Genomic DNA, 11,454 nt, shown 5'->3' on the forward strand with positions numbered 1-11,454 from the left:
ACATACATACACATATATATATATACACATATATATACACATATATATATATACACATATATATACACATATATATACACACACACATACACACACACATACACACACACATATACACACACACACACACACACACACACACACACACACACACACACACACACATATATACATACATATACATACATATATACATACATACAAGTGGAAAGGTTTCACTGGTATTATCATCTCTAGCGATGTCAGACATTGACTTCTGCAGGGATGACATCATTGGTTCCCTCCACTAACAGTAAATGGGATTCTTCCATTGGACTTTGGATGATTGCCGAAAATAAGCTCTGTGGCAAACAAATATTTACACGTTTTGATCATCAAGATGATCTTCACAAATGAACACCACTTTTATGATGTTTGAAGTGTAAAGTAAAAATCTAACATTAGGCTGTAAAGGAACTCCACCACAGTCACATGACTTCAGGTGTAGAGTTCTAGTGAGGACGTTTAGTTGTTACACTCTTTAAGACACGTAAAAGCTTAAACTCCCCAGAGGGGTGTTTACTGACCTATTTCATATCGTAGAAGGAAACAGAATCTCTTCAGCTTGTGTTAAACACAGACATTATCTCAGACTTCTAACCAGAAATCACATTCAGAAACATTGAATGGGACCGTTTCCTGCAGAACTTCTTTTATGTTACATACATATGTTTAAAAATATGGTAGAAATGTGGATATTGTCACTTTGCAGTTTTCTATCCAGTCTACTGCTGCTACTAGTACTTTTGCACACTGAATTTATTTCCTCTTATTTCTTATTTTTCTGTACATCCTAAGTCATGGATTGTGACTTATATTCTAAACCTAAAACCTGCCGAGTGTAACATTAAGTCCTCCCTATCCCACTGCTGTGTCATGTTGAACACTGTCTTTTATATTGTCACACATCCATGTTGTGGGTATGGATATTTGTCTGTTTAAGGCACTGGCACAGAATTATGTACGGACCAAATGGAAGGTTGTTATAATAATTAGAATAATAACGTAGAGGACAGGAACAAACAGGCAGACCACAACAGCAGCACACATGTAACAGTGAGAAACAAGCAAAGGGAAAAGAAGGAAGAACTCACAGGAAATCTGGCAGGAGGAAGAGGAGAGAAGGGAAGAAGAGGAGGAGGAGCAGGAGGAGCAGTCAATCAGGTTGTCAGGTTTTCAGCGGGCAGGTGGGTTTTTTCAGGGTTAACAGCAAACCAATCGTCCTGACAAAAGGTGAAATTCATACTCACTTTGGCGCTTGTGTTCCTCCTCCTCCTCCTCCTCCTCCTCCTCCTCCTACCCCCGCCGCATTCGCTCCGGCTGATGCAGAAGCCTTTCGGACCAGTCGGTACTGCATTTCGGCAGCGGCGGCACTCGAGTAAGAAAGCGACTTGCCCAGAGGTGGAGGGTGCGGGGAACGGGGAGGGTGGGTCGTAGAGGTGGAGGAGGATCCCAGAGGGGTGTCAGTGGAGCGGGTGCGATAGGGATAAGCGCGGTGGGGAGGTGCTTGAGGGGCAGCGAAGCGGGGGGGGCGGGAGGTGGAGGAAGAGGAGGAGGAATGGTGGTGGTGGTGATGATGGCCGTGGTGGTGGTGGTGATGGTGGTAGTGATGATGACGTGGGGGAAGCGGGGCAGAAGAGGATGGGGGAGCCGGGGCATGATTGTCAGGTGGGGGGTGAGAGCCGGGGTGGAGCTCCAGCAGGCGCTCCCTCTCTGGGGGAGGGGGAGGGGAAGAGGACATGGAGGAAGAGGAGCGATGGAGGAAGGAGTGGTGGTGGTGGGAGGAGTGGTGGTAGTGATGGGGCGACTGGGCGGAGTGGGAGTGTATCTCAGCATCTCTCTGTTCTGACGACAGGAAGGAGGAGTTATAGCCGCCTGCTGCTGGAGTGCAGGGTCTCCCAGAAGAAACCTCAGGGGCTGTTGAACCCACCACCACCTTGTTCTCGAACTCATCACCACCTGCCAGTAAGCTGTCATATGACAGGCTCCCGTTGCGGGACGGGTGGTGAGGCGGAGGTGTCTGATTGGCTAAGCTCTTGAAGCTGGCCGAGGTGGTGGTTGCCTCGGAGACGTGGACGCCGCCTGCTGAGGTGTGCGTGGAGCTGGAAGATCGTGAGGCCACTCCAGATAGGACTGTGGGGTCGGAGAAGGAGGGGTACGAGCGTCCGCCCAGGGAGTAGCCAGGGATGCCCCCTGCTCCCACCTCTCTTCTGACCTCCCTCCTCTCCCCACCTCCTCCGACTCCCACTCTGTCAGATGAAGCGTCCCTCTGGTCCAGGCTGGGCTGGGAGCGGAAACCAGGCTGCTGGCTGGCCTGAAGGAGGGAGGAGGTGGAGGAGGAAGAGTCCCTGGCACTGCCAACACTCTCGCCTCGACTTAACTGGAGGAGGCATGAGGAGGAGAAAGAGGAGGGGAGGTGTAGGAGAGAGGGGCAGCAGGAGGGAAAAGAAACAAGAAGAAGCTGAGCAAATCAGAGTAGAGACCAGGAATTCCTGCTGAACTGACACTCCCTGTCCCTGTACCTTCATCTGAGCAGGCAGGACACTACTTTCCATCCATGCGCCCCAAAACCCAACCGGCACATTGTCTGGTTGTGCCAGTTGGGCGGGGTTTCCACCCCATTAACTTAATACAGGTAAACACATATTTCTCACGGCGTGTAGTGGCTGAATTCAAATAGAAAAGCTTTTGTTCTGTACTTAAATGAAAGGTTAGCACTGAATCTCTACCACCTGCTGCAGCTGCTGGAGATTCAACATCATACCTGCAGCCGTACACGCCTGCACTCCATTTACTGTAGCTATGACGCCGACATGGAAGCGCAGCTGTTAAGTGATCTCTATTTGATGTCATCATAAAACAATGAATTAATTATACATTAATGAATAGATTCCCTTTTGTCAACCACTGAAGAAATTTCTTTTTTTTTTAAAAATCCTGCTCAACTTAATGTGTTTCTGCTGACTGAGTGGGAACGGAACATGGTTACAGTACGGTCATGTTGCAGTTTACATCCATGTCTGTCCAAAATGTCATCACTTCATCATATCCTTCACATCGTTAGAAATGTGTGTCAAGTTGTCATAATTACCTTATGGATTCTTGAGTTATGGCTAAAAATGTGTTTTATGAGGTCACAGTGACCTTTGACCACCAACATCTTTTCCTCATTGAAGAAATTGCCTCTAGTTGTTCCTGAGATATGAGAATGGACCGGATGTATGGAAGTACATACAAACGGAGAATTGGAAAAATATAAAGCATCCTGCTAAACGTGGAGGCATCTAACTTGTCCTAGCAGCTGTATATGTGGCTGAGATCTTTTCTCATACTGACTGAGTGAGTGAAGGGCGAGGAACACCTGTAAAGAGAAGGAAATATTCCTCACTGAAGCTTTGAAGAACCAAAAATGGTATTTGGTTCAGTCCTTATGCATTGTCAATCATAGGAGTACTAAACATCTGTACAAAATATACATTATAGAGAGAGAGCATTTCTCTGGCATGACGACATCATCATCATCAGTTTCGACACAATATCCCTCATGAATTTAAAAAGAAACTATTGTCCTAACTTGAATTTAACAGAAATATTGAAAATAATTCATTTTGTTGGTACTCTTATAGGCAGTGATGACCTGAAAAGATTCGTGACTGAGATTTAAACTTCCTCCTTTTATATTGTGGGCTTTTCCCAGGACAGGAGAAGGATTCTTCATTCATCAGGACATGTTTTCTCCATGAGACCAACTGAGGTGAAAAGAGCATGAAACATCAGGGTGACACATCAAACTACTTGTGGACATGACTGAAACATTAAAAGGTCCATTTGAGCTTTTAATACTGGATCTGAACTACAGGGGAGCAATTTATTCACACAAACTCTGGAGGGAATCTACAGGAGACACATTTCTAATCAGGGAGGAATCAAAACAATATTGTGCTGGATAGACAAGTGGAAGGATATGGGCCAGACATGGGTACAAACACTGAGTAGAACCAACTTATCTGTATGAATCCAGATGTATTCAGGTACAATCCTTGGATTTTAACACAAAAATGACTTTTAATCAGCCTTATACTCCAGAGACGGATGAATTTAGTCACTAACCATTTCAAATGTGTTCAAACACTATGTCACCCATGTCCGGAGCAAACAGAAAGGGGCAGGAAATAAAGAGAAGATAGAAGAAGGACAAATGCTCTCAGAACAATCACTTACTGATACTGATCAACAGAAAGCCACTGAGAAACCAAACCCAGAAACCGACAGGAAATCAAAAGGAAAAACACAAACAAAAATGAGATGCATTAGAAAGAAATCGATGAGCGATAAAAGAAGCAGAGGCAGGGACAAATGGAAAAACAACTCTGATCAGAAACATGTACACACACACCATACACCTTCAAAATAAGAGTGTACAGCAGATTTTTGTCTTGTGTTAGTCTTAGGTTTATGGATTCAGAGTCAATATATCCAGCAAGGGAAACCTCCACAGTACGGACATATTGAAACTCCGTAGTCTGAACCAGACTGACAACTTTATTACTCCTTTTAACCCTGACAAAAGCAGCACAGACCAGACACACTACGGTTCTTACCTTTCACAATAAAAGCCCTGGACTTCTAAACTACGCAACTGTTTACCAGTGATAAATTAAGTCAGAGCATTATGCTAAAAGGAAACTCAATAAAATAGCTTAGAGTAGTTTAGGCTATACAACCTTGTATGCTTTTACTGTATGTTGTACAACATACAGTCTATTTAGCATGAATTAATCAACGTACAGCCGTGTACAGTGTATCTATCATTTGATCACACTCAGTGTCAATGCTCTAATTTGACTATGTTGATTAATATGTACACACAACATCTATTGCACATCTGTATGTCAATTAGAGGGATCCCTCCTCTGTTGCCGTTACTGACGTTTCTTCCTTTTTTCTGTGTTAAAAGTTTCTTTAGGCTCGTTTTCCCTTCCTAGAGCGAGGGTCCGAGGACAGAGAATGTCGTACGCTGTACAGATTGTAAAGCCCCTTTAGGCAAATGACTTGACTATCCTTGTTCATCGGCAGTCTCACCTGTGTGTTTATGTGTGCATTACCTGGTTGGCGTAAGCGTGTGTGAGCGCTGTGTGGTTCTTGCCGGGGCTGTAGCTGGGCCTGTATTTGTACATGGTTGGGGTGGGAGGGGCTTTGTTCAGTAGGCTGCACTCTGCATGAGGGTAAGGAGACAAAGAATAAGAAATATCACTGTGAAGTCAACGTAGAATCAAATCAGAGCAGAGTTTTACAACAGGAAGTTGAGATTAGAGCTGAAGCAGGGAGTTAGAAAGCATTACCCTCCGTGTTTCCTCTGGTGATTCCAGGGTAGCGGAGCTCTGGTTTAGGAGGAGGAGGCGGCTCAGCGTCACATGACTGGCTCTCCATCATCTCCAGACTGGACTTAGACTGGATAGAAGTCAGATAGAAACTCAAACAATCATAATCAGTCGACTGAAATATGGTTGACTAACTTTCTATATCATTTATGTATGCACAGACCAGTGACAGAAAACCCTGAATGAATGAGTGGAGAAATATAATGAACACAGACACTTTCACACATGAAATTGATGTAAATCATATGTTATGGCCTTCAGCGTAGAGCTGCATGATGTCATGTTTCATGACATTTTTTATATTGCAATATGAAAAACTACAGGAATATTCAACAATCATTTTGAAGGCTACATTTCAAAGTTAAAAGCAAAGATGAGAGCAAAATGAAGAGGCTGGATAAGCTGGGCTGATAGATGTGGTTGTCTATTTCAAACAGCTCTTAAACCTCTTGCTGCCACCTGGACCAGCCTATAAACAAACTTACATACCATGTGTTCACCAACAGGCATACAATTATTTTTGTGAAAATCAAAACAGAACGGTGAAACTGCAGTATTTATGGCAAAATGAGCACCCATCCAGCTGTTCTTACCCGGTGCAGGTCTCCCTGTATGCCGTTGTCCAGGATCTTTGCAGCCAGCTGGGCCTCTGTCAGCTGTGGCCGCAGGAAGGGAGGCTGCACACACACACTCTGCACACACTTCTTTCTGCCCAGATATCTGCAGAGAGCACAGAGACAGTGAGTATCCACATCATAAAGACAAACAACTACACAAGTACAGTGTTGTCACAAGTTATAAGCCCCTTTTTGACTCATTGTGTTTCCCCGCATGGACCAGGGTCTAACTTAAGTTCCGGGGAGATTTCACCCTCCAAACAGGCCCTAGTCTGGAGTTAGTACTTTCTGAAAGTATAGGAACTTTCAGGGTGGGGTTTGCAGGGATGACCGTCATTGATTGGTAACACACACACACACACACACACACACAGCACCGCTCTAACCTAACCCGTCATTCATAACAACTAGGAAGCACTCCAGTATCGATTTAGGAGCATTTTAGGACGAGGGGAGAGAACTTCTCTTTGCTTGGTAACATCAGAAGTAAAGTTAGGCTTTACTGTCACTTTCCCACTCATTTTAAAAAAGAAACCGAAAGGGAGAGAGAGATTGTGCGAGCGAGCTGAGAGAGAGAGAGAGAGATTGTGCGAGAGAGAGAGAGAGAGAGATTGTGCGAGAGAGAGAGAGAGAGAGATTGTGCGAGAGAGAGAGAGAGAGAGAGAGAGAGAGAGAGAGAGAGAGAGAGAGAGAGAGAGAGAGAGAGAGAGAGAGAGAGAGAGAGACACACGCTGAGACAAAACAAAGTTAGATTTTCTTTTTCGACATGTATGACGGACAGACACATTGTGAGTTTACCACTGCGACCACCAGCAGCCCTGCTAAGTCTCCAGGCTGGTCATTAGGCCAAAATGACCAGAATCTTCTTGGTGGAAACTATTCTTCCGTTTTGAATGCAGTGATACACTGCACTGAAATGTGCTATTTATCATCAGTGCAGTTTTTTTGCAGTTAAAAAGAGAAAAGTAAAAGCAATGCACCTGGGTGCCTGTGAGCTGCAGAGGACATGAGAGATGTTGTTCCAACAGCCATTGGTGAAGGGGTTAACACCTCCTCTGAACTTCCCCGTTACCTGGAGAAAGAAAAACAGAGACACCAACAGGGGAGAGTCAAAAGAGGGAGGACGGTTATAGTATTAAAGGTTGTTACCATGATTGAAGGATTGGACTCTTAATCTAAATGGAGCTTCCAGCAGAAAGGTTCTACAGGTACCGAGTCATTTAGAAATTAATGTTTTTCTAGATTAACGCCAAACTTTGATCGCTGCTATTATTCATCATTATTCTATAGTTTCTAGATATAATAGTTTTAAATGGTGTTTTGATTGCTCTTGGTTCAAGAGGCCGCTGTCTGGGGCTTGCTGTGCAATTACCTAGAGTACAGGTATGTGCCCAGTCGGATTATAATCTGTGTTAAACTGTGTGTACAATGTGAAATAGTGCCTTATGATAAATTGTAAAATTGTGCATTTTTTCTGGTTTGGCATCTCTCCAAAGTAACTGTTGCGCTGCCATTTCATTTCCCCCTAAAAGCGCCTCTTTGTACGATGTCCTACTGTACATATTTTAATATCAACTACAGGATTTCTGGGACTCAACTGTTTTACTGGTCCTACCTGTTCATTGGTAGTCCTGCCTCTGGCCACAAGCACTATGTGGAAACCAGTGAGGCCAGCAACAGGGATGAAGAACAGGCCTGCCACACACATTACAGCCAGCCTGAGAGCACAGGGGGGTCAAGGAGTATCTCAAGAGACCAGAATAAACAGATCAGGGCAGACGAACACAGGATCAGTTCATGGATCTCATTTGATTTGGATATTTGTGTAGAGTACATGGACAGCTTGTCCTGGTGCTGGTGTTAGGACACGCATGCTAGCTTGACAGAATGGAATGTAATTTAGTTTCCTAAATTAGGCTCAATTTTGACAAGGGAAAAACTGGCATGGTCATATTTACAGGAGTCCCTTGACCTCCAACCTCAAGATATGTGAATGAAAATGGTTTCTATGGATACCCACAAGTCTCCCCTTTTTTTGCATGCAGTATAAATGTGTTATATTTGTCTTTTCTAAAAATGTATGCATACTGGGGTCCCTTAAGCGTCTTGGGTTAGACTGGAAAGCTGAGAGTCTTGTGGATGTATAAATGGCTGATGATGTTAGTCATGTTAGTCAGAGCCATTTCACATAGTAAGACCATTTTTTTTTTTTTAAACTTGACATCAATGTATAAAATGAGTGTTGTGACCTCTAGCAATCTTCCCACACCACACTGAAATAAATTCTCAGGACATCCGATACGACAAAACAACTTGCTGAAGCCAAGGAGGAAGCCAACACTGTGACTGAACAGAATCAGCAATCTTAAAATGGACAGGACGAAAATACAAGGGAAAGATCCTTAAAGGATACGTGACGATGGCGTGCAGGCGGTCGACATTCTGCCGATGGTAGAGGATAAAGAGCAGGCCAAAACCAAACACGGCCATGATGTGAGCTGTCAGAGACAGGAGGAAGAGGAAGAAGTAGCGGTAGTTCCTCCTGCCGATGCAGTTGTTTACCCAAGGACAGTGATGGTCGAAGTCCTGTATTATGAGGGTTAAAAGACACCGATGAGACAAAAAAGAAATGGAATTTGTCCGCACTCTTCAACATGAATACAGCCGTCACGAAGTGTTGCATCATTCCTTAATTCCCCATACAGTAGCTGCAATTTACATGGAAATTTCACACCATGTGACGTGTCATGATAACAAAGACAACTGCTGGGTAATTAGTTTTGATGTTTTACTTTTGCCCCAATGATGTAAACATTAAGTTTAAATGTATCACACTACATGAGCTACAGTCTGCAGCCAGGTTTCCACAGGTCAATGTCCAGTACCACTCTAATGAGAGAGGTGCAGGGCCAAACCACAAGTTAGCATGACATATATTATACCGTAGAACAAAACCTGATAGGATCGGGTTATAGGACTCATTCCTGTAGCACTCATTTAAGGATCTCCTCATGACTAATCTCTCTGAAGTTTAAACTTCAGCTGGCGTACAGTAACAAAACACACACAAAACAGTCAAAATTAAGAGAAATTAAATCTCTTAAGTTAAACATCGTCGGAAAAAAAAAAAAAATAGAGTTTATTAAGAGACATTTGAAATCGTTAATCACATTTTTCAATAACCAAATCATATTTTAAATGCCACCAAAATCAAAATGTGCCCAGTTTCCGCTCCGGTCTCCTGGTTATGAATGTGCCTCACAAACTATGTGTGCGGTGTTATATTTGATGAAATGCTCAGGTTTTGCATGGCTTGTACCATAAGTATCTTAGCATACAAGTTTGAGTCGTTGAGCTGGCTGGCGTTAGCCCGCTTCTTTAGCTTTAGTGTGTAGCATACATGCTAGCCGACTAGCTAGCTAATAAGCTAGTTGGGCTTTTGGCAGCTGGCCATCCAGTCCATCAGGAGAGAAGCAGACTGACCGCTGAACACAGCTTGCTGTCTCAGAAAGAAGAAGTGGTTGCAGGTGGAGGCCATGAGAACACGACATGGTGGAAGCCAGTCAGGAGCGGCTGATGAGTGTAATGAAACGGAATTTAAATGTGTACATAAATAAAACAATAATACGCTAAACTGACTAGTATTTCTGGTGCCAACTAGCGAGGGTAGCAACATTTAATGGACTAGTTGACTTATCACGAACATCTCTAGTGTCTTTATTCGTTCACGTTATGGAACATGGCCAATGTTCCATGTTGTCCAGAGACAAAGACACACATTCACACCTTAAGGTAATAGCCGACAGCAGAACCAGCTCTTCAGTCATGCGAGTTCAACTTTTGCTAGGTCAGAATTGATATGGCTACTGTCTGGTGATGCAGAGTGGGCTTTTTCCAAGTCAAACTGCACTTACATCTGCATTATCCTGCAACCATTCAACTCATTTGATAACAATAAGAGCAGACAAGTGGAATGAAGGAAAGACACAAGCGTCTTGTTTTTATGTATTCATGGTGCCAAGATCAAAATAGGTCACCTTCAATAAAAAAGCTCTAGAGATATCCCGAGCCCATCCGAAGGTTGTTTAGTGGACTGGTATCAGCTATATATGGCCAGATCCATTCCGACCATTAACTAACTTTGACCCAATGCACTTTGGACGACCTTGCTGTCACAGGAATGTATTACTTCAAGTGAATCGGCAGAAAACAAAGTCTCTTTGTGTCTATCGCAGAAACGTTTTGCTATTGCTGCTGGTTGCATTTGAGTCTCAGGTTTTTGTTGATTCAAAGCTTGTAGAGAGGCTGTCCAACATCTGTCCAAACCGTCTTTCCACAGCAGATCAACACTGATACTCTTCTCTCCACTAGAAACCATTAAAGGACAGCTGTGTTTCATATCTAAACTGGATTGTTACCGATTTATAATGTCGGCCTACGTCGGGTTTAGTGTGCATGGTGCAGCTGTACCGGGTACTTTGAAACATCATTCAGAGACGTGTTCATGAACAATGTCCTCATTTATGATATGGAAAGCTGGATGGGTGAGTGTGAGCACACCTCGACACAGTTGTCGCAGACGGAGCAGTGCGAGCACCGGGGCGGCCTGTAGAAGCGGCAGGTTGAACACCACTTCATCCGGACCTGGATCCCTCTGATCTCCACAGTCTTGTAGAGGGGAGCCCGAAAATCATCCTCTTTGTCCTCGTCCTCCTCAGCTGCAGGGACAGGAACAGAAGACTCAGACATGATAACACACCAACACAAAAGCTTGAGATTTAACATATTGAACAGACTTAAACAGATGTCGTGCTCAATACTCCTACTTAATACGGCAAAAAATCCCTGATTAGTGAAAAATCTGATGATGCAGATCCTGCTTTAAATATTCTTCTCCCTATTTTCTCCTATCCTAGATCAACTACAGGTCAATAATCAGTCAGTTAGCCATTGCTGTGGGTCAGTTATATGACTGCTGTGTGAGATCTGAGCACATTTAAAATGTACTGCTTCAACTCCTCCCTTTACTGATCCACAAAAATCTGCCTGGTGGACACAAGCGGAGAACTTTTTCATCTTTTTGAGGCTATCACAGGATCATCTAGTGTGTGGAGAAACAGCAATGTGCCTATCCTTTATTTCCCTGTTAAAGGGTTTTTGGGGAGTTTCTCCGTATCCCAAGCGAGGGTCCAAGGACAGAGGATGTTGAATGCTGCAGCTTGTAAAGCCCTCTGAGCGAAATCTGTCATTTCTGATATTGAGCCATTTAAAAAAATGTAATTGAATGTAAACACTTTAAAAATCAAGCCAAAAGGCAAACCTGATATTATGCAACAACATCAACAACATATGAGCAACATCACACACTATAACTATATATATATACACATACATATATATATACATACATATATATA

General features: G+C 43.5%; 1 protein-coding gene across 1 annotated transcript; it reads right to left on the reverse strand.

Annotated features, from left to right (window-relative positions):
* Window positions 1-405: 405 nt before the first annotated feature.
* On the reverse strand, window positions 406-11,424 carry LOC116377543 (palmitoyltransferase ZDHHC5-like). Its single transcript, XM_031839190.1, has 8 exons — window positions 10,598-11,424; window positions 8,451-8,623; window positions 7,653-7,755; window positions 7,018-7,109; window positions 6,014-6,140; window positions 5,382-5,490; window positions 5,145-5,254; window positions 406-2,419 (listed from the first exon to the last, which is right to left on the reverse strand). The coding sequence occupies exons 1-8, from the start codon at window positions 10,820-10,822 to the stop codon at window positions 1,286-1,288; spliced, it is 2,073 nt and encodes a 690-aa protein (XP_031695050.1). The 5' UTR covers window positions 10,823-11,424; the 3' UTR covers window positions 406-1,285.
* Window positions 11,425-11,454: the final 30 nt, after the last annotated feature.

This window comes from Anarrhichthys ocellatus, unplaced genomic scaffold (assembly GCF_004355925.1).
Source record: "Anarrhichthys ocellatus isolate YVR2014 unplaced genomic scaffold, GSC_Weel_1.0 scaffold1383, whole genome shotgun sequence".
In the NCBI taxonomy this organism is placed as follows: domain Eukaryota; kingdom Metazoa; phylum Chordata; class Actinopteri; order Perciformes; family Anarhichadidae; genus Anarrhichthys; species Anarrhichthys ocellatus.